Source organism: Oncorhynchus masou, chromosome 27, assembly GCF_036934945.1.
Source record: "Oncorhynchus masou masou isolate Uvic2021 chromosome 27, UVic_Omas_1.1, whole genome shotgun sequence".
Taxonomy (NCBI): domain Eukaryota; kingdom Metazoa; phylum Chordata; class Actinopteri; order Salmoniformes; family Salmonidae; genus Oncorhynchus; species Oncorhynchus masou.
The window spans coordinates 54663712-54683762 of record NC_088238.1 but is presented as its reverse complement, the minus strand read 5'-3'; the positions used below and the strand labels follow the sequence as shown (position 1 = coordinate 54683762).

The window sequence follows — 20051 nt, the reverse complement described above, 5'->3', positions numbered from 1 at the left end:
CACCCTGTCCCTCAGTTCAACTTACCCTGACCCTCAGTTCAACTCACCCTGTCCCTCAGTTCAACTCACCCTGTCCCTCAGTTCAACTTACCCCATAAGCTATTTACATGAATTCTGATTATCTACACATGCTGAAATCTATGTAGATAACTTTGTTAGAAACAATATTTCCCTTGATGGAGTGATGCTGAGCGTAATGGTTCAACATAACCCACTCTCTTGCCTTGCTTGTCCAACAATATGCTTGTGTATCACCTGCTGTAGGTCAATGCTGATGACTGCATGTGACATCTCTGCCATTACCAAGCCCTGGCCAGTACAGAAGAGGGTAAGTGAAAAGTGGGATCACATTCACGAGCCTCAAGACTCACTTCATAAACTCAACTGTGTTCTTGTTACTGTGTTCTTGTTACTGTGTTCTTGTTACTGCTATCTCCTTTGATATTCTTTCAAGCGTTTCATTTTTCACTCACACAGCTCTCATTGTTCTCATCCTTTTTCAGTACCTCTCCATTTTCTTTTCACCCCTTAGATTCTGTTCTCTTTCTGTCTCTGTCTCTCTTCTTCTCCTGGTGTCATTTCAACATCCCTGTGTAAGTCTCTTCCTCCAGTTCCTCATCAAGCTCCCTAGGTGCAATGGAAGGAGAGGTTCTGACAAGTCTCTAACCGTTTGTGTGTTTGTGATCAAAGAGCTCTAGAACTCTTCTTAGAGGAGGATAGACACTCAGCTCTAGACCCAGACTCAGCTCTAGACCCAGAAACCTGTTCTAGACCCTTATCAGCTCTAGACCCAGAAACCTGTTCTAGACCCATATCAGCTCTAGTCCCAGAAACCTGTTCTAGACCCATATCAGCTCTAGACCCAGAAACCTGTTCGAGACCCAGACTCAGCTCTAGACCCAGAAACCTGTTCTAAGCCCAGACTCAGCTCTAGACCCAGAAACCTGTTCTAACCCAGACTCAGCTCTAGACCCAGACTCAGCTCTAGACCCAGAAACCTGTTCTAGACCGATCCTCTCCTCAGGTCCTCACATAATACATACAGAACTGACAGAGCTGGTGAATACATCTGCACCTCCAGCACACATACACACACATAGGAAATCTGTGCACATACACACACACATGGGGAATCTGTGCACACACACACACACATGGGGAATCTGTGCACGCACACACACACACACATGAGGAATCTGTGCACACACACACACACACATATGGGGAATCTGTGCACGCACACACACACACACATGGGGAATCTGTGCACGCACACACACACACACATGGGGAATCTGTGCACGCACACATACACACACATGGGGAATCTGTGCACATACACACACATAGGAAATCTGTGCACACACACACATAGGAAATCTGTGCACACACACACACACATGGGGAATCTGTGCACACACACACACACATGGGGCATATGTGCACATACACACACACACATGGGGAATCTGTGCACACACACACACACACATGGGGAATCTGTGCACGCACACACACACATGGGGAATCTGTGCACATACACACACACACATGGGGAATCTGTGCACATACACACACACACATGGGAAATCTGTGCACATACACACACACACATGGGGAATCTGTGCACATACACACACACATGGGGAATCTGTGCACACACACACACACATGGGGAATCTGTGCACGCACACACACACACACATGGGGAATCTGTGCACACACACACAAATCCTCTTTCACACACATACAAAGTTTTCGTTGAGCTCAGTAGATCTTTTTATTAGAGTGGATACTACATCAGCCAAGCTGAAATGTACATAAATGTGTCTTCTCCTCCTCTCTCCTTCTCCCCCTTTCTCTCCTCATCTCTCCTTCTCCCCCTTTCTCTCCTCCTCTCTCCTCCCCCTTTCTCTCCTCCTCTCTCCTTCTCCCCAATTCTCTCCTCCCCCTTTCTCTCCTCCTCTCTCCTTCTCCCCCTTTCTCTCCTCCTCTCTCCTTCTCCCCCTTTCTCTCCTCCTCTCCCTGAACCCCCCCTCCGGCTCTCTAGGCTTAATTACACAGCTCCAATCAGTCTTCTGCAGATGGCTACCACACACACACACACACTTCCTTGATTGGGAACCTGAGGCTGTAGTCAATCTTCATTTATCCTTTGTAAAGAGAAAGAGTCCATCAACGCAGTACGATTGCTGCTCAGTTAGCAGAACTCTCTTTTTCTCTCTTTCACTATTTCTCTCCTGCATTATTCCCATGCTACAAACGTCAGGGAACACTTTGTAGGATACTGAGTGCTATTGCAGGGTGTCTGCTACAATTGGCCGTGGATATGTGCATCTTTGTCTTCACACAACAGGAGGCTGTCTACCCAACTTGAAACCCCCTGGTCGTATCACATTAATTGAAACATCACATTAATTGAAACACTAATTCCTAGATACCTGCAAAAGACATGAATGTTTAAAAACCCTGGACAACGGATTGCCTAAAGTATTTATTCAGATACAATCATAGGGTTAGAGTCTAACAGACCAGACTTTGTGGCTGTCCAGACTACAAGATTCCTAATCCAATGTGTCCCTTTACCCCAATTGAAACAACAGACCACATTGAGGCCCTTTTAAAAGCTTTCTTTCTGTCTTGTCTCTCTCCACCTTCTCTTACAGATAGCCACATTGGTGGCTACAGAGTTCTTTGAGCAAGGGGACAAGGAGAGAGAAGAACTCAACATTGAGCCAACAGTAAGCGCGTCTTCTTGTTCCCTGCCATCGTTACTGTCTTCTGGTATGTACGATTATACTATTACACTGCTGCAGTTGATCCATTGCCATTGGAAATCAGGGTTTCGTCATATTTACTTACAAGGCTCCAAGATTCTGATTTTAATATCTTGGCATGTGCACATGTTGGCTTTGTGCCAAGCCAGGTTTTTACTAGTTGGCAAGCAAAGCCAGATGTCAATGTGGGAGCAAATGACATTTGGACTTAACTAGGTTTTGTAAAGATGTTTTTCTTTTGTAGGATCTGATGAATCGGGACAAGCAGGATAAGATTCCGAGCATGCAGGTGTCGTTCATTGATGCCATCTGCACACAGCTGTATGAGGTGAAGCTATGACATGATTTGATAGGTCTTTATTAGTCATGTTTAGGGATCATTTTATTGGCCATATAGCATGTATAGTCCCGTGTAGAGCATGGCACTTGTAACGCTCGGGTTGTGGGTTCGATGAAAAGGTCTGCACTCACTACTAAGTCGCTCTGGAGAAGAGCGTCTGCTAAATTGAATTTAAAAAAAATCATGTTAATGTATGACATTGACACAAGGAAGATACTCTCTCATTCTGTCTGTCTGTCTGTCTCTCTCACTGTACATCAGACCCTGGCCAGTATGTCTGAGTCCTGTTCCCCACTACTCGAGGGCTGCCAGAAGAACAGACAGAATTGGAAGATTCTGGCTGAACAGGGTGACAAAGGCTTCTTCAACGGAGTGGTGTAGGCCTGTTCAACGTCTCTCCTCCATCCCTACTATCGCTCCATCCCTACTATCACTCCATCCCTACTATCGCTCCATCCCTACTATCGCTCCATCCCTACTATCGCTCCATCCCTACTATCGCTCCATCCCTACTATCGCTCCATCCCTACTATCGCTCCATCCGTACTATCGCTCCATCCCTCCACCACCATGAGAAGACAACATCAACACTAAGCTATATTTATTACCACAGTCTTTATTTTTATTTTTGTGCACAAAGTCGACTTGCTACATGAAGGAGGAGTCACTATATTATATCTCTCACAGTCGGGGGAAGAACACTGAAGGTGTGTGTGTGTGGCGGGTGCCTGTGGCTACTATCGGCCTACTGAGCACCAAGGGATCAAGATGCCACCAGAGAAAAGACAGACCTGGGTTCAAATATGATTTGAAATCTCTCAAATATTTTGAGCCCGTCTGGAGTGCCAGATGGTCGGGCAGGATTTGTACTTTTGAGACTATTGCATTGGTTCCGTTGTACCAAGCAGCTCAATGAAACATTACAACTACTATTTGAACCCAGGTCTTAGCTCATTGCGATGGCTGGAAGGGAATTAATGTAACGGTATAGATACAACTTACTTTTACCCACCATAAAGCACCACAATCATAAGCTTGTTAGTAATAGCAATGCAAACTCACACACCACACACTCACAACACAAAGGTTTTGAGAGAACGTTCATCTTATGTAACAATCACTCGTCTTACCTATTTCATATTTATTTGTTTTATATATTTATTCAATTTCTATACTGTAAGGTCAAGTTTCATGTTGATAACACACACGTCTCTGCTTTGAAAACTTTCCTGGACCATCCATTCACCCGTGTATTTTTACACATTGTGTTATTATTTGCATTTTGTCAATTGTAAAGGAGCCAAAGACGTGTGTTCTAGAAGATTCCACTGCCATCCGGTGATATGATAGGTGTGAGTCACATTTCCAAAATAACCCGTTTTGTATGTACAGACATTTACATTACATTTACATTTAAGTCATTTGGCAGACGCTCTTATCCAGAGCGACTTACAAATTGGTGAATTCACCTTCTGACATCCAGTGGAACAGCCACTTTACGATAGTGCATCTAAATCATTTAAGGGGGGGGTGTGAGAAGGATTACTTTATCCTATCCTAGGTATTCCTTGAAGAGGTGGGGTTTCAGGTGTCTCCGGAAGGTGGTGATTGACTCCGCTGTCCTGGCGTCGTGAGGGAGTTTGTTCCACCATTGGGGGGCCAGAGCAGCGAACAGTTTTGACTGGGCTGAGCGGGAACTGTACTTCCTCAGTGGTAGGGAGGCGAGCAGGCCAGAGGTGGATGAACGCAGTGCCCTTGTTTGGGTGTAGGGCCTGATCAGAGCCTGGAGGTACTGCGGTGCCGTTCCCCTCACAGCTCCGTAGGCAAGCACCATGGTCTTGTAGCGGATGCGAGCTTCAACTGGAAGCCAGTGGAGAGAGCGGGGAGGAGCAGCAGAGGAGGTTGGTGGGAGGAGCTACAGGAGGACGGGCTCGTTGTAATGGCTGGAATGGAATTACTGGAACGGTATCAAACACATAGAAATCACATGGTTAACTCCATTTCAGCCATTACAACGAGCCCATCCTCCCTCCTATACCTCGTCCCAACAGCCTCCTCTGATGCAAAGATGACCCCACCCGTAGTCCCTCATAATGGACCAGCTCCCTGACCCCCCCCTGTAGGCCCTCATAATGGACCAGCTCCCTGACCCCCCCCCCCCCGTAGGCCCTCCTAATGGACCAGCTCCCTGACCCCCCCGTAGGCCCTCATAATGGACCAGCTCCCTGACCCCCCCGTAGGCCCTCATAATGGACCAGCTCCCTGACCCCCTCCCCCCCCCGTAGGCCCTCCTAGTGAACCAGCTTCCTGACCCCCTCCCCATAATGGACCAGCTCCCTGACCCCCCCCCGTAGGCCCTCCTAATGGACCAGCTCCCTGACCCCCCCCCCGTAGACCCTCCTAATGGACCAGCTCCCTGACCCCCCCGTAGGCCCTCATAATGGACCAGCTCCCTGACCCCCCCCCCCCGTAGACCCTCCTAATGGACCAGCTCCCTGACCCCCCCGTAGGCCCTCATAATGGACCAGCTCCCTGACCCCCCCCCGTAGGCCCTCCTAGTGAACCAGCTCCCTGACCCCCCCCCCCATAATGGACCAGCTCCCTTTCTGATGTTCCCTTCTTCAACATGTTTAATGTGTAAAAGACCGGGGCATCTTTACAGTTGAAGGAAGCACTTGACCCCCGAAGCCTAAAATATATTTGCACCTTAAGGTCCTTTGCATTTCATACGAAACAATACTCTTTCTCATGGAAAATGTAAAAGTGGATTCATTAGTTTTTATATTCTTTCCAATACAGGACTGCTAAACCATCCACTCACTACCTTTCTGTAAGAAAATGACCTTTTCCATTTTCCAAACCTCTTAAATTCACACATAATATACGATAGTAGTTGTCATGTACAGACATGTGGACTGTATCACTGTCATTCACGTGAAACTAAAATTGGACTTAACCTTGTCCGAACTGAAGCACTTTTCTCCTTGCAGATGTATGTGGTTCCTGTAGTTGTATTGTGTACTTAAAGAAGTCTCCATAACTGTATACTTGTCCCTGAGCTTCGATAGTGAGGCACGTTGCTTTGCTGTCTGATTGGTCAAAACAGATCATGTGTTGCTTCTCCACCAATGATAGACCTGTGTGTTGCATGTGAAGGCACTGCACCTATAAAGATGACTATGAACAGCCACAGTATAGAGGTCACGGGACCTGTTGGTTGTTAGTGGAGGCTGAGGTGATGACATTCAGAAAGGGTTTCTCCTATAGAAATAGATTTGACCCCCCCCCCCCCCTGATGAACACTGTGAGACAAGTTGAATGGTACATCCCATTAAAAGGATACTGCTTCTTATCTTTGTACTCGGTCATCTGTGCAAACGTTTGGATATAACGTCACACTGGTCTAAATAACCATTCATTTTCCATGTAGAGAGAGATGGCGGATATCCACCCGGGACTGAAACCCGGGCTCCGTCGCCACCGCCTGGTCCACCGCAGTGGTAAAACACGGACTTGATGATCAAATGGAAACGTTTATATATTGTAGGAACATTTCTTAAAAATACAACACACAAAACACTAGCTTCTAAAACAGCGAGGCTCAGTACTGGATAGATCACAAGGTAAATTCAAAAGGAAGTAAAATGCATTGGACCAAAAGAGATTGGTGATCATTGACAGGCAATATATTTACATCAAAGCAGTGAGTCAGGAAGAACAAGGCCTCCCAAATACACAGAGAAAATGACACGACAGAATAATCAGTATAAAGGACTTTAGATATACAGGGAGAGATATGAGTGGCAGAGGTAGGAAAGCGCAGTATAGATTTATCATAGCCATTGTGCGCGTTTGAGATGGCAGTCGGCGACTGCAGACTGGCTGACCTACAAATCACATTGGATCCTAAATTACTATGGATTATGATTTGTAGATCAATTGTAGTCCATCTCCAACGTTCCTTTTTTCTATTCAGCTGGAAAGATGTGGCATTGAGCGATAACTATGTACAGGGGGCGGCAGGTTAGAGGTCAAGGCTCTAGGCTGAGTTGGCCCTCTTGTAGGCCACCATGCTGTTGACCTTGTGGATGGAGGTGGTGAAGGAACGCAGACGAACCTCCTCCGATTGGTCGATGATCTGGGGGCCCGACTCCTCCCATTTGTCGGGCACCTCTAGGTCCTTGTCGGTGTAAACGAGGAGGTCAAAGGCACCTGGGGTGAGGGGTCAAAATTCAGGGGTTATCAAGGCGCATCAGAAACATTTCTGTTAAGAAGAATATGTGCCGGTCATGAAGAGAGGAAAGAGCCTTCCAAGTGAACATTAGCTTATTGCACATCTCCCTCCATCTGGCTTGTCATTATTGGAGATGCCTCCAACCTTGGTACAGTAGCTAGTAAAACTAACGAGCTTGATTTGTTTTTATAAAATATAAAAAGTAACTACTTGAGGAAGATTGCTTTATCTAAATAACCTTCCTGTGTGGACATGTATGGCTTCTGGAAATGATCTTTTAGGGAGATGAATCTAGCAAAACGTCTGGAAATGATCTTTTAAGGAGATGAATCTAGCAAAACGTCTGGAAATGATCTTTTAGGGAGATGAATCTAGCAAAACGTCTGGAAATGATCTTTTAGGGAGATGAATCTAGCAAAACGTCTGGAAATGATCTTTTAGGGAGATGAATCTAGCAAAACGTCTGGAAATGATCTTTTGGGGAGATGAATCTAGCAAAACGTCTGGAAATGATCTTTTAGGGAGATGAATCTAGCAAAACGTCTGGAAATGATCTTTTGGGGAGATGAATCTAGCAAAACGTCTGGAAATGATCTTTTAGGGAGATGAATCTAGCAAAACGTCTGGAAATGATCTTTTAGGGAGATGAATCTAGCAAAACGTCTGGAAATGATCTTTTAGGGAGATGAATCTAGCAAAACGTCTGGAAATGATCTTTTAGGGAGATGAATCTAGCAAAACGTCTGGAAATGATCTTTTGGGGAGATGAATCTAGCAAAACGTCTGGAAATGATCTTTTAGGGAGATGAATCTAGCAAAACGTCTGGAAATGATCTTTTAGGGAGATGAATCTAGCAAAACGTCTGGAAATGATCTTTTAGGGAGATGAATCTAGCAAAACGTCTGGAAATGATCTTTTAGGGAGATGAATCTAGCAAAACGTCTGGAAATGATCTTTTAGGGAGATGAATCTAGCAAAACGTCTGGAAATGATCTTTTAGGGAGATGAATCTAGCAAAACGTCTGGAAATGATCTTTTAGGGAGATGAATCTAGCAAAACGTCATAAAACACCGGAACACTTCCCGCCTGTAAACAACCGTCTGTCACGAACACAATAGACGGGAACATTTGCGGTCAGGTACAAATTGATAGAATGTTGCAGATTGCTAAGGCAACTCCAGACAGGCAGGCAGGGAGAGTAGAGAGCTTATTTGATTGAAAGACAACCTGAACCAACCTCTGCATGGCAAAACTGATTTATAAAATGTTTTTATTTTTATTTTCATCAGGATATTTGCTTGGCAACAAAGTGTCCAGAAATGTGCTTATTTGTTGGCTTTTATGTTTGTTTTTTTATTGGCCAAAAGCAGGCCCTTAACTACCAATGGAAACACTGGTTCTCACACACACACTACTCACAGACAGTCTCCAGCAGGGGTAGGAAGGTGACAGTGGCGGTGATCTGTCTGATGACTGAGCGAATCTCATCCTGGATGGACTTGATGGACTTCTCCCTGGGAGCGCTGAGAGAAGAGACACACAAAGGCCGTCACATATCTGTGTGTTTGTGGTGGTCAGGTACCACTGCTGCTGAAGTATCCTCCCGTACCTGATCTCCTTGGCACTCTTGTCACACTCAATGTCAAACTGCCACCGTTCCAGCACCTCACTCGTCTCCAGACATGTGATAACAAGGACTAGCTTCTGCACTGTGCAGTCAAACAGCCACTCTGCAACACAGAGACACAAGTCAGTCAAACAGCCACTCTGCAACACAGAGACACAAGTCAGTCAAACAGCCACTCTGCAACACAGAGACACAAGTCAGTCAAACAGCCACTCTGCAACACAGAGATACAAGTCAGTCAAACAGCCACTCTGCAACACAGAGATACAAGTCAGTCAAACAGCCACTCTGCAACACAGAGATACAAGTCAGTCAAACAGCCACTCTGCAATACAGAGATACAAGTCAGTCAAACAGCCACTCTGCAACACAGAGACACAAGTCAGTCAAAACAGCCACTCTGCAACACAGAGATACAAGTCAGTCAAACAGCCACTCTGCAACACAGAGATACAAGTCAGTCAAACAGCCACTCTGCAACACAGAGATACAAGTCAGTCAAACAGCCACTCTGCAACACAGAGATACAAGTCAGTCAAACAGCCACTCTGCAATACAGAGATACAAGTCAGTCAAACAGCCACTCTGCAACACAGAGATACAAGTCAGTCAAACAGCCACTCTGCAACACAGAGATACAAGTCAGTCAAACAGCCACTCTGCAATTTACACACCAAACTACAGCAGAAACAGACATACTGGCATCTCTGAGGGAACGAAAACATTGAGAAAATCAACAGTAAGTTGTGAAATATGACACCTCATTTGATCTTGTGAGAAATAACATAGGGTTAATAGCCACACAAGTGACTGGAGCAAAGGTTAGATAGTCCTGCCATAAAGTGTCTGTCAGTGTTGACCTCTGACCCCCATTTATTAGAACGTTCTGCGCATGTGCGTTACATTCAACTGAGTTGATTTCATACTGCACCTTTGAGCTGTGACACAACGTTGGTCAGGTAGTTCTTCAGCTTGGTGTCAGTGGTGAGTTGAAGGCTCATGTCATACTGGGCGACTCGGGAGAACGTCTCCGGCGGGTAGAGTCCTCGCTGGTACAGGATACTGTTGATCCCGAATGCTGCAGGGACAGAAATAACGTTAGGTGGTTAGCTTGTAACAATATTGTTGTCTCAATAATGCATGAAGGGGCACAATTACACACATATGGATATATTAGCATAGCAAACTCACATGTAAGGACATACATATTACTTATCGTCATGGAAAATACGGATGCGATGGTTGTAAACAACGTTAGATGGCTAGCTTCCGCAGAGATAACCATCGCCATGTTCAAGTTGCATGTCTTTCCTTTTTGATCAGGCGAAAATAAAGCAAAAGTCGGTGAAATACTTACAGAAAAACTCGGCCACAAGCTCAGCGCTGCCTTTCAGGGTAATGCCTTTCAGTGTGCTCGTCATCTTTGCACGTTTGAGTTATATCCTTTTGTTGTATTGTATTTTCTTCTCGGTCAGATTTATTTTTCTACCCGCCGCCAAGGTTTGAAATGTGCAGGTCGTTGAACTTCCGCGCATGCGTAACCGACCGATCCGGTTTAATACCCCGCAATGTTGCGTCTCTGACGCCAGAGGGCGGTGTTGTACCAGACCTGGAGATTTACAATCTGCTGATCATTCTTAAGGATTCTATTATAAAAGTAGTCTCCAGACAGCATAGTATGTTACGATAAGTACAAGCTTTTCTAATCTTACATACTCAACCTTCCTACGCTTTCTAATATTGTTCATACTCTATTACAACAGTGTTATCTACAGCAGGGATGGGTCACTGGCGGCCCCCCTTTTTGTAGGCCTGCAGACCAATTCAAAACGTACTGTCGAGAGTTAGAATAATAAAATACACAAGGTGCAATTTCGAAATTTTGTTTTTGCATCCGCAGTCACTCAATTAGCCCATGTCAGTCAATTTTTTTTTCAATTTGTAAGTTAGTCTAGCGGACAGCTATCTAAACTTGTAGTAAGCATGGTGGAATTACCGACCAGGGTGGGGCCCATTGACCATCAGTTATCATATTAAAAACAGCAAACATTTGCCTCCACCCTATGGAAAAATGTGTAGAATTGCAGGAAATTAGCCGTTAAACTGCTAACGTTTCTCTCTGCGCCATGGTCAAATTGTGTAGAATTACTGCAATCTTGCTTTAAAACAGCAACAGTTTCTCCAGGCCCTGTAGCCAAATCTGCAGAATTGCAGCAATTTTTGAAATGTTATTTGTATAGATGTGGCTACGCAGACCCATGTGGACCCTCCCGATGAGTTCTGTTTTTTTTGTGTGGCCCCCTCCCACAAGTTGCCCAATCCCTGATCTACAAATATAGGCCCCCTGGGAAAAATATATTATGACTTTCTTCTGAGGGATAATAATGCTGCTACTGTAATTTTTGAATCTGAAAGGATCCCTTTACCCTGTTCTCAGCTGCATGCTTTTGAGCACCTCTTTCAGTTTAGTTTTTTAAACTTTAGATATTAGCTACAGGACGCCGTCAAGTGAAAAACCATATGTGCAACAGTCATACATTTTTCCAGCGATAACTATATCATCTGCCAGATTTCACGACGCTGTTGAGGAATAATGTCACACCTGCAAGTGGTGCCACTCCTGCTGTTGTCTAAGGAAAGCACTTGCTCTTTCCTGCCAACAGTACTGTAGGAAACCTATACAGGCTGGAAGCCTAACAGTGAAGTCACCTGTTGCACAGTATTCACACATTGGCCATTACCACACGTCTTTCCTCTAGCGCAGGCTTGATGTTCTCATTCATCATCCTTTTCAACTGTTATCAACTTTCTTTGAATGTGCAATACAAGGGAATAGAGCACAAAAGCCCATCAACTGGTCCCGTCATTTGGTCACGAAAAGCACCTGGCCCTATACTAAGAAGTCTGCCATTTTGAAACTACACTAGTAAATAGAGTTTTTTTCTCAACAGACCTGCAATGCAACAAAGTCCTTCTCACAGTTCTGTATTATTCTGGACGGTCTCTGCTTTAAATGAGCAAATATTGGAAACCTTTCCATTGACCACAACAAACCAAAGTGATCGGTGGTTCGTCTCTCTGGGCTTTAACAACAAACCAAAGTGATCGGTGGTCGTCTCTCTGGGCTTTAACAACAAACCAAAGTGATCGGTGGTTCGTCTCTCTGGGCTTTAACAACAAACCAAAGTGATCGGTGGTCGTCTCTCTGGGCTTTAACAACAAACCAAAGTGATCGGTGGTCGTCTCTCTGGGCTTTAACAACAAACCAAAGTGATCGGTGGTCGTCTCTCTGGGCTTTAACAACAAACCAAAGTGATCGGTGGTTCGTCTCTCTGGGCTTTAACAACAAACCAAAGTGATCGGTGGTCGTCTCTCTGGGCTTTAACAACAAAGTGATCGGTGGTTCGTCTCTCTGGGCTTTAACAACAAACCAAAGTGATCGGTGGTCGTCTCTCTGGGCTTTAACAACAAACCAAAGTGATCGGTGGTTCGTCTCTCTGGGCTTTAACAACAAACCAAAGTGATCGGTGGTCGTCTCTCTGGGCTTTAACAACAAAGTGATCGGTGGTTCGTCTCTCTGGGCTTTAACAACAAACCAAAGTGATCGGCGGTCGTCTCTCTGGGCTTTAACAACAGTATTGACCAAGTGGTGCTGTTCCAATCCTAAACCACTGAATAACCAACTAAATGGCTGTCATGTTATCAGTCTAACTGTTCAATAGATTTATCCAAGGACCACAGCACCACTGTTACATTTCACAGGAGAGACTGTGGTTGCTGACCCTCTCAAGTTACACTATTTCACAAAAAAAGTGTGAAGACTTGCCCTTTGCTTCTCTCGTTTTTGGTGTCAGCAAGTCTTTGAAATGGCTTACGTGTGTTAAGTGAATGTTCCTATAGCGTATAGCCTACCACCAGGCCTAAATTACTAACATTTTATCGTTGTAGAAATATCACTGCACACTCATGTTCTCACACGCACAAACATAGCATTATAACAACATAATTCAAGTATAATTACTCACCTTTCACATGCAAACATTTACATTCAAATGTTCTCGAAGTAAGTATTATTAATTTAATACACTGAACAGAAATATAAATGTAAAATGTTGGTTCCATGTTGAGCTGAAATAAAAGATCCCAGAAATGTTTAATGTGCACAAAAAGCTTATTTCTCTCAAATGTTGTGCACAAATTTGTTTACATTCCTGTTAGTGAGCATTTCTCATTTGCCAACATACAGTTGAAGTCGGAAGTTTAAATACACTTAGGTTGGAGTCATTAAAACTAGTTTTTCAACCACTCCACAAATTTCTGGTTAACAAACTATAGTTTTGGCAAGTCGGTTAGGACATACATCTACTTTGTGCATGACACAAGTCATTTTTCCAACCATTGTTTACAGACAGATTATTTCACTTTTAATTCACTGTATCACAATTCCAGTGGGGCAGAAGTTTACATGCGCTAAGTTGACTGTACCTTTAAACAGCTTGGAAAATTCCAGAAAATTATGTCATGGCTTTCGAAGCTTCTGATAGGCTAATTGACGTCATTTGAGCCAATTGGAGGCGTACCTGTGGATGTATTTCAAGGCCTACCTTCAAACTCAGTACCTCTTTGCTTGACATCATGGGAAAATCAAAAGAAAGCCAAGACCTCAGAAAAAAATTGTAGACCTCCGTAAGACTGGCTCATCCTTGAGAGCAATTTCCAAACGTCTGAAGGTACCACGTTCATCTGTACAAACAATAGTACGCAAGTATAAACACCATGGGACCACGCAGTCATCATACCGCTCAGGAAGGAGACGCATTCTGTCTCCTAGAGATGAATGTACTTTCGTGCGAAAAGTGCAAATCAATCCCAGAACAACAGCAAAGGACCTTGTGAAGATGCTGTAGGAAACAGGTACAAAAGTATCTAAATCCACAGTAAAACAAGTCCGATATCGACATAACATGAAAGGCCGCTCAGCAAGGAAGAAGCCACTGCTCCAAAACTGCCATAAAAAAAGCCAGACTACAGTTTGCAACTGCACATGGGGACAAAGATCATACTTTTTGGAGAAATGTCTTCTGGTCTGATGAAACAAAAATAGAACTGTTTTGGCCAAAATGACCATCATTATGTTTGGAGGAAAAAGGGGGAGGCTTGCAAGCCGAAGAACACCATCCCAACCGTGAAGCATGGGGATGGCAGCATCATGTTGTGGGGGTGCTTTGCTGCAGGAAGGACTGGAGCACTTCACAAAATAGATGCCATCATGAGGAATGACAATTATGTAGATATATTGAAGCAACATCTCAAGACATCAGTCGGGAAGTTAAAGCTTGGTCGCAAATGGGTATTCAAAATGGACAATGACCCCAAGCATACTTCCAAAGTTGTGGCAAAATGGCTTAAGGTCAACAAAGTCAAGGTATTGGAGTGGCCATCACAAAGCCCTGACCTCAATCCTATAGAAAATGTGTGGGCAGAACTGAAAAAGAGTGTGCGAGCAAGGAGGCCTACAAACCTGACTCAGTTACACCAGCTCTGTCAGGAGGAATGGGCCAACATTCACCCAACTTATTGTGGGAAGCTTGTGGAAGGCTACCCGAAACATTTGACCCAAGTTAAACAATTTAAAGGCAATGCTACCAAATACTAATTGAGTGTATGTAAACGTCTGACCCACTGGAAATATGATGAAAGAAATAAAAGCTGAAATAAATCATTCTCTCTACTACTATTCTGACATTTCACATTCTTAAAATAAAGTGGTGATCCTAACTGACCTAAGACAGGGAATTTTTACTAGGATTAAATGTCAGGAATTGTGAAAAACTGACTTTAAATGTATTTGGCTAAGGTGTATGTAAACTTCCGACTTCAACTGTAATCCATCCATCTGACAGGTATGGCATATCAAGAAGCTGGGGACAATAAAAAGACACTCTAAAATTTGCTACAGATGTCTCAAGTTTTGAGGGAGTGTGCAACTGGCATGCTGACTACTGGTATGTCTACTGGAGCGGTTGCCAGATAATTGTGTGTGCAACTGGCATGCTGACTACTGGTATGTCTACTGGAGCGGTTGCCAGATAATTGTGTGTGCAACTGGCATGCTGACTACTGGTATGTCTACTGGAGCGGTTGCCAGATAATTGTGTGTGCAACTGGCATGCTGACTACTGGTATGTCTACTGGAGCGGTTGCCAGATAATTGTGTGTGCAACTGGCATGCTGACTACTGGTATGTCTACTAGAGCGGTTGCCAGATAATTGTGTGTGCAACTGGCATGCTGACTACTGGTATGTCTACTAGAGCGGTTGCCAGATAATTGTGTGTGCAACTGGCATGCTGACTACTGGTATGTCTACTGGAGCGGTTGCCAGATAATTGTGTGTGCAACTGGCATGCTGACTACTGGTATGTCTACTGGAGCGGTTGCCAGATAATTGTGTGTGCAACTGGCATGCTGACTACTGGTATGTCTACTAGAGCGGTTGCCAGATAATTGTGTGTGCAACTGGCATGCTGACTACTGGTATGTCTACTAGAGCGGTTGCCAGATAATTGTGTGTGCAACTGGCATGCTGACTACTGGTATGTCTACTGGAGCGGTTGCCAGATAATTGTGTGTGCAACTGGCATGCTGACTACTGGTATGTCTACTAGAGCGGTTGCCAGATAATTGTGTGTGCAACTGGCATGCTGACTACTGGTATGTCTACTAGAGCGGTTGCCAGATAATTGTGTGTGCAACTGGCATGCTGACTACTGGTATGTCTACTGGAGCGGTTGCCAGATAATTGTGTGTGCAACTGGCATGCTGACTACTGGTATGTCTACTAGAGCGGTTGCCAGATAATTGTGTGTGCAACTGGCATACTGACTACTGGTATGTCTACTAGACAGGTTGCCAGATAATTGTGTGTGCAACTGGCATGCTGACTACTGGTATGTCTACGAGAGCAGTTACCAGATAATTGTGTGTGCAACTGGCATGCTGACTACTGGTATGTCTACTAGAGCGGTTACCAGATAATTGTGTGTGTAACTGGCATGCTGACTACTGGTATGTCTACTAGAGCGGTTGCCAGATAATTAAGTGTGCAACTGGCATGCTGACTACTGGTATGTCTACTAGAGCGGTTGCCAGATAATTGAACGGTCATTTCTCTACCATCAGCTGCCTCAAACGTTGTTTTATAGAATTTGACAGTATGTCCAATAGGCCTCCCAACTGCAGACCACGTGTAACCACGCCAGCCCAGGACCTCCACATCCGGCTTCTTCACCTGCGGAATCGTCTGAGACCAGCCACCTGGACAGCTGATGGAACTGTGGGTTTGAACAACCAAATCATTTCTGCACAAACTGTCAGAAACCGTCTCAGGGAAGCACATCTCGTCATCCTCACCAGGGTCTTGGCCTGACTGCAGTTCGGTGTCATAACCGACTTCAGTGGGCAAATGCTCACCTTCGATGGCCACTGGCATGCTGGAGAAGCTCTTCACGGATGAATCCCGGTTTCAACTGTACCTGGCAGATGGCAAACGGTGTGTGTGGGTGAGTGGTGGGGTTATGGTATGGGCAGGCATAAACTACAGACAATTAACACAATTGTAGGCCATCATTGTAAATAAGAATTTTTTCTAAACTGTTAAATAGTTAAATAAAGGTTAAATAAAATTGTATTTAAAAAAATGCATTTTATTGATTTTAATGCATAGAAACACTGCGGAGATCCTGAGGCCCATTGTCGTGCCATTCATCCACCTCCATCACCTCATGTTTCAGCATGATAATGCTGAAGGGGTGCGTCACCTGAGTGGGTTGATTCACTGATGTGGTCATCCTGTCTGGGTTGGCGCCCCCCCTTGGGTTGTGCCATGGCGGAGATCTTTGCGGGCTATACTCAGCTTTGTCTCAGGATGGTAAGTTGGTGGTTGAAGATATCCCTCTAGTGGTGGGGGGGCTGTGCTTTGGCAAAGTGGGTGGGGTTATATCCTTCCTGTTTGGCCCTGTCCAGGGGTGTCCTCAGATGGGGCCACAGTGTCTCCTGACCCCTCCTGTCTCAGCCTCCAGTATTTATGCTGCAGTATTTTATGTGTCGGGGGGCTGGAGTCAGTTTGTTATATCTGGAGTACTTCTCCTGTCCAATTCGGTGTCCTGTGTGAATCTAAGTGTGCATTCTCTAATTCTCTCCTCTCTCTCGGAGGACCTGAGCCCTAGGACCATGCCCCAGGACTACCTGACATGATGACTCCTTGCTGTCCCCAGTCCACCTGGCCGTGCTGCTGCTCCATTTCAACTGTTCTGCCTAATTATTATTCAAATATGCTGGTCATTTATGAACATTTGAACATCTTGGCCATGTTCTGTTATAATCTCCACCCGGCACAGCCGGAAGAGGAATGGCCACCCCACATATGCTCTCTCTAATTCTCTTTCTTTCTCTCTCTCGGAGGACCTGAGCCCTAGGACCATGCCCCAGGACTACCTGACATGATGACTCCTTGCTGTCCCCAGTCCACCTGGCCGTGCTGCTGCACCAGTTTCAACTGTTCTGCCTTATTATTATTCGACCATGCTGGTCATTTATGAACATTTGAACATCTTTGCCATGTTCTGTTAAAATCTCTACCCGGCACAGCCAGAAGAGGACTGGCCACCCCACATAGCCTGGTTCCTCTCTAGGTTTCTTCCTAGGTTTTGGCCTTTCTAGGGAGTTTTTCCTAACCACTGTGCTTCTACACCTGAATTGCTTGCTGTTTGGGGTTTTAGGCTGGGTTTCTGTACAGCACTTTGAGATATCAGCTGATGTACGAAGGGCTATATAAATAAATTTGATTTGATTTGATAATGCACAGCCCCATGTCGCAAGGATCTGTACACAATTCATGGAAGCAGAAAATGTCCCAGTTCTTCCATGGCCTGCATACTCACCAGACATGTCCCCCGTTGAGCATGTTTGGGATGCTCTGGATCGATGTCTTACAACAGCGTGTTCCAATATCCGGCAACTTCGCACAGCCATTTTAGAGGACTGGGACACCATTCCACAGGCCACAATCAACAGTCTGATCTACTCTATGCAAAGGAGTGACCAACAGTCATGTGAAATCCATAGATTAAGGCCTAATGAATTCATTTCAATTGATATATATCCTTATATGAACTGTGAGTCAGTAAAATCTTTGAAATAGTTGCATGTTGTGTTTATATTTTTGTTTACTGTATATCAAGTTTCGCTGCTGAATATGTGTGTTAATGTGTGGTAACACCAAAAATCTGTCAATCAAAAAAACATAAAAATCCCAGCTACAAATGCTGTGTGAGGTGTTAGGTTTGTGTGCTGATTATATGCCGTCAAGTGTTTGTAGCAAATTCCAGAGATGGAGGGAGTGAGAGAGAGATGGAGGGAGTGAGAGAGAGATGGAGGGAGAGGGGGAGAGAGGGAGAGAGAGAGAGATGGAGGGAGAGAGAGAAAGAGGGACAGATGGAGAGAGGGAGAGAGAGAGGGAGGGAGAGAAAGACAGAGAGAGTGCGAGAGAGAGAGAGATGGAGGGAGGGAGAGAGAGAGAGATGGAGGGAGTGAGAGACAGAGAGAGACCCACTGGGGAGAGAGAGAGAGAGATGGAGGGAGGGAGTGAGAGACAGAGAGAGATGGAAGGAGTGAGAGACAGAGAGAGACCCACTGGGGAGAGAGTGAGAGAGAGAGAGATGGAGGGAGTGAGAGACAGAGAGAGACCCACTGGGGAGAGAGAGAAAGAGAGATGGAGGGAGTGAGAGATAGAGAGAGACCCACTGGGGAGAGAGTGAGAGAGAGAGATGGAGGGAGTGAGAGAGAGAGAGAGAGAGAGAGGGAGGGAGTGAGAGAGAGATGGAGGGAGTGAGTGAGAGAGAGACACAGAGAGACCCACTGGGGAGAGAGTGAGAGAGAGAGAGATGGAGGGAGGGAGGGAGGGAGTGAGAGACAGAGAGACCCACTGGGGAGAGAGTGAGAGAGAGAGATGGAGGGAGTGAGAGACAGAGAGAGACCCACTGGGGAGAGAGAGAGAGAGATGGAGGGAGTGAGAGATAGAGAGAGACCCACTGGGGAGAGAGAGAGAGAGAGAGAGATGGAAGGAGTGAGAGAGAGATGGAGGGAGTGAGAGACAGAGAGAGATGGAGGGTGAGAGAGACAGAGAGAGAGAGGTAACTCACTTTAGTGATGGACTTGTACACTTACCCTCCTGGCACTTTGCCTGTGTTCCCTAGCAACAACTGGAGTTTAACACACACACACACACACACACAGGATGTTTGCCAGGCCAATAGCCCTGTTTGTGTGTCCTCTGATTAATGGCCACTACATACGATCCAGTGGCGGACTGTTAATGTCATATAAGGTCTCTCCTTTTCAAACAAAGCCTTTCTCTCCACTGTCTACTCAGGTTCCGTCCCACACTGTCTTCCCCAGTGATACTCCTCCACTTGCAGCCGATGGTTCCAGACCGTCTCCTGGGCCAGGCCATGTTATGTCTCCACCTCGCCTTTCTTGTCACTGTGCACCGCGGCACAGCTGTGTGTTGTCATACAGGACCAGTCAGAGGGCAGCTGGCCATGGCTCACTGTCTATCTGAAGCTCTGCTGTGGAGAGGCCTGCCGGGTTTATAGAGACACTAGCACATTTTTTCCCATAGTTCACAGCCGCTGAAACCCACTGTCTCTGTTGTGGAAGGAGATGGCGGCTGTTGGTAACCATGAAGCGATGGGTTTTAGACCTGCCAAGGGGTTATAGTGGTGTTTAAGATCCAGCATCTCTCTCTGTCTCTCTGTCTCCCTCTCTCTTTCTCTCTCTCTCTCTCTCTCTCTCTCTTTCTCTCTTTCTCCCTCTCTCCCTCAGCCTTATCACCAGAAAGCTTTCCTCCACCCGGGGCCCATTTCCCATAATACCCGATCCGTATGGTCGGTTAGCCAGATGCTGAGCCCATGAATCTGTTGACGACTCATGACAAACACATATTTATATACATATGTACTGGAGAAGTTTATGTGTCCAACTCCAGACATAGTTCATACTGGTAAAATAAT

General features: G+C 45.3%; 2 protein-coding genes across 5 annotated transcripts in view; one reads left to right on the top strand and one right to left on the bottom strand.

Annotated features, from left to right (window-relative positions):
- LOC135516427 (cGMP-specific 3',5'-cyclic phosphodiesterase-like) overlaps positions 1-5229 on the top strand; it is a 111737-nt gene extending 106508 nt beyond the window's left edge. For all 4 annotated transcript variants that reach the window (XM_064940741.1, XM_064940740.1, XM_064940739.1 and 1 more), the window contains exons 19-22: positions 265-328; positions 2667-2741; positions 3022-3105; positions 3379-5229. In XM_064940741.1, the coding sequence (XP_064796813.1) occupies positions 265-328; positions 2667-2741; positions 3022-3105; positions 3379-3498 (343 nt within the window). In that variant the 3' untranslated portion in view covers positions 3499-5229. The remainder of the gene's footprint in view (positions 1-264; positions 329-2666; positions 2742-3021; positions 3106-3378) is intronic.
- Positions 5230-6637: 1408 nt separating this feature from the next.
- Positions 6638-10506, bottom strand: LOC135516426 (mitotic spindle assembly checkpoint protein MAD2A-like). Its single transcript, XM_064940738.1, has 5 exons — positions 10338-10506; positions 9912-10058; positions 8963-9083; positions 8773-8876; positions 6638-7329 (listed from the first exon to the last, which is right to left on the bottom strand). Exons 1-5 carry the CDS (start codon positions 10399-10401, stop codon positions 7157-7159), a joined length of 609 nt encoding a protein of 202 aa, XP_064796810.1. The 5' UTR covers positions 10402-10506; the 3' UTR covers positions 6638-7156.
- Positions 10507-20051: the final 9545 nt, after the last annotated feature.

Coding starts and splice junctions, on each gene's coding strand:
- LOC135516426 (XM_064940738.1), bottom strand. CDS start 10,401: ATGACGAGCACACTGAAAGGCATTACCCTGAAAGGCAGCGCTGAGCTT. Junction 10,059..10,337: donor GCTTGTGGCCGAGTTTTTCT/GTAAGTATTTCA, acceptor CTGTCCCTGCAG/CATTCGGGATCAACAGTATC. Junction 9,084..9,911: donor CGTTGTGTCACAGCTCAAAG/GTGCAGTATGAA, acceptor TCTGTGTTGCAG/AGTGGCTGTTTGACTGCACA.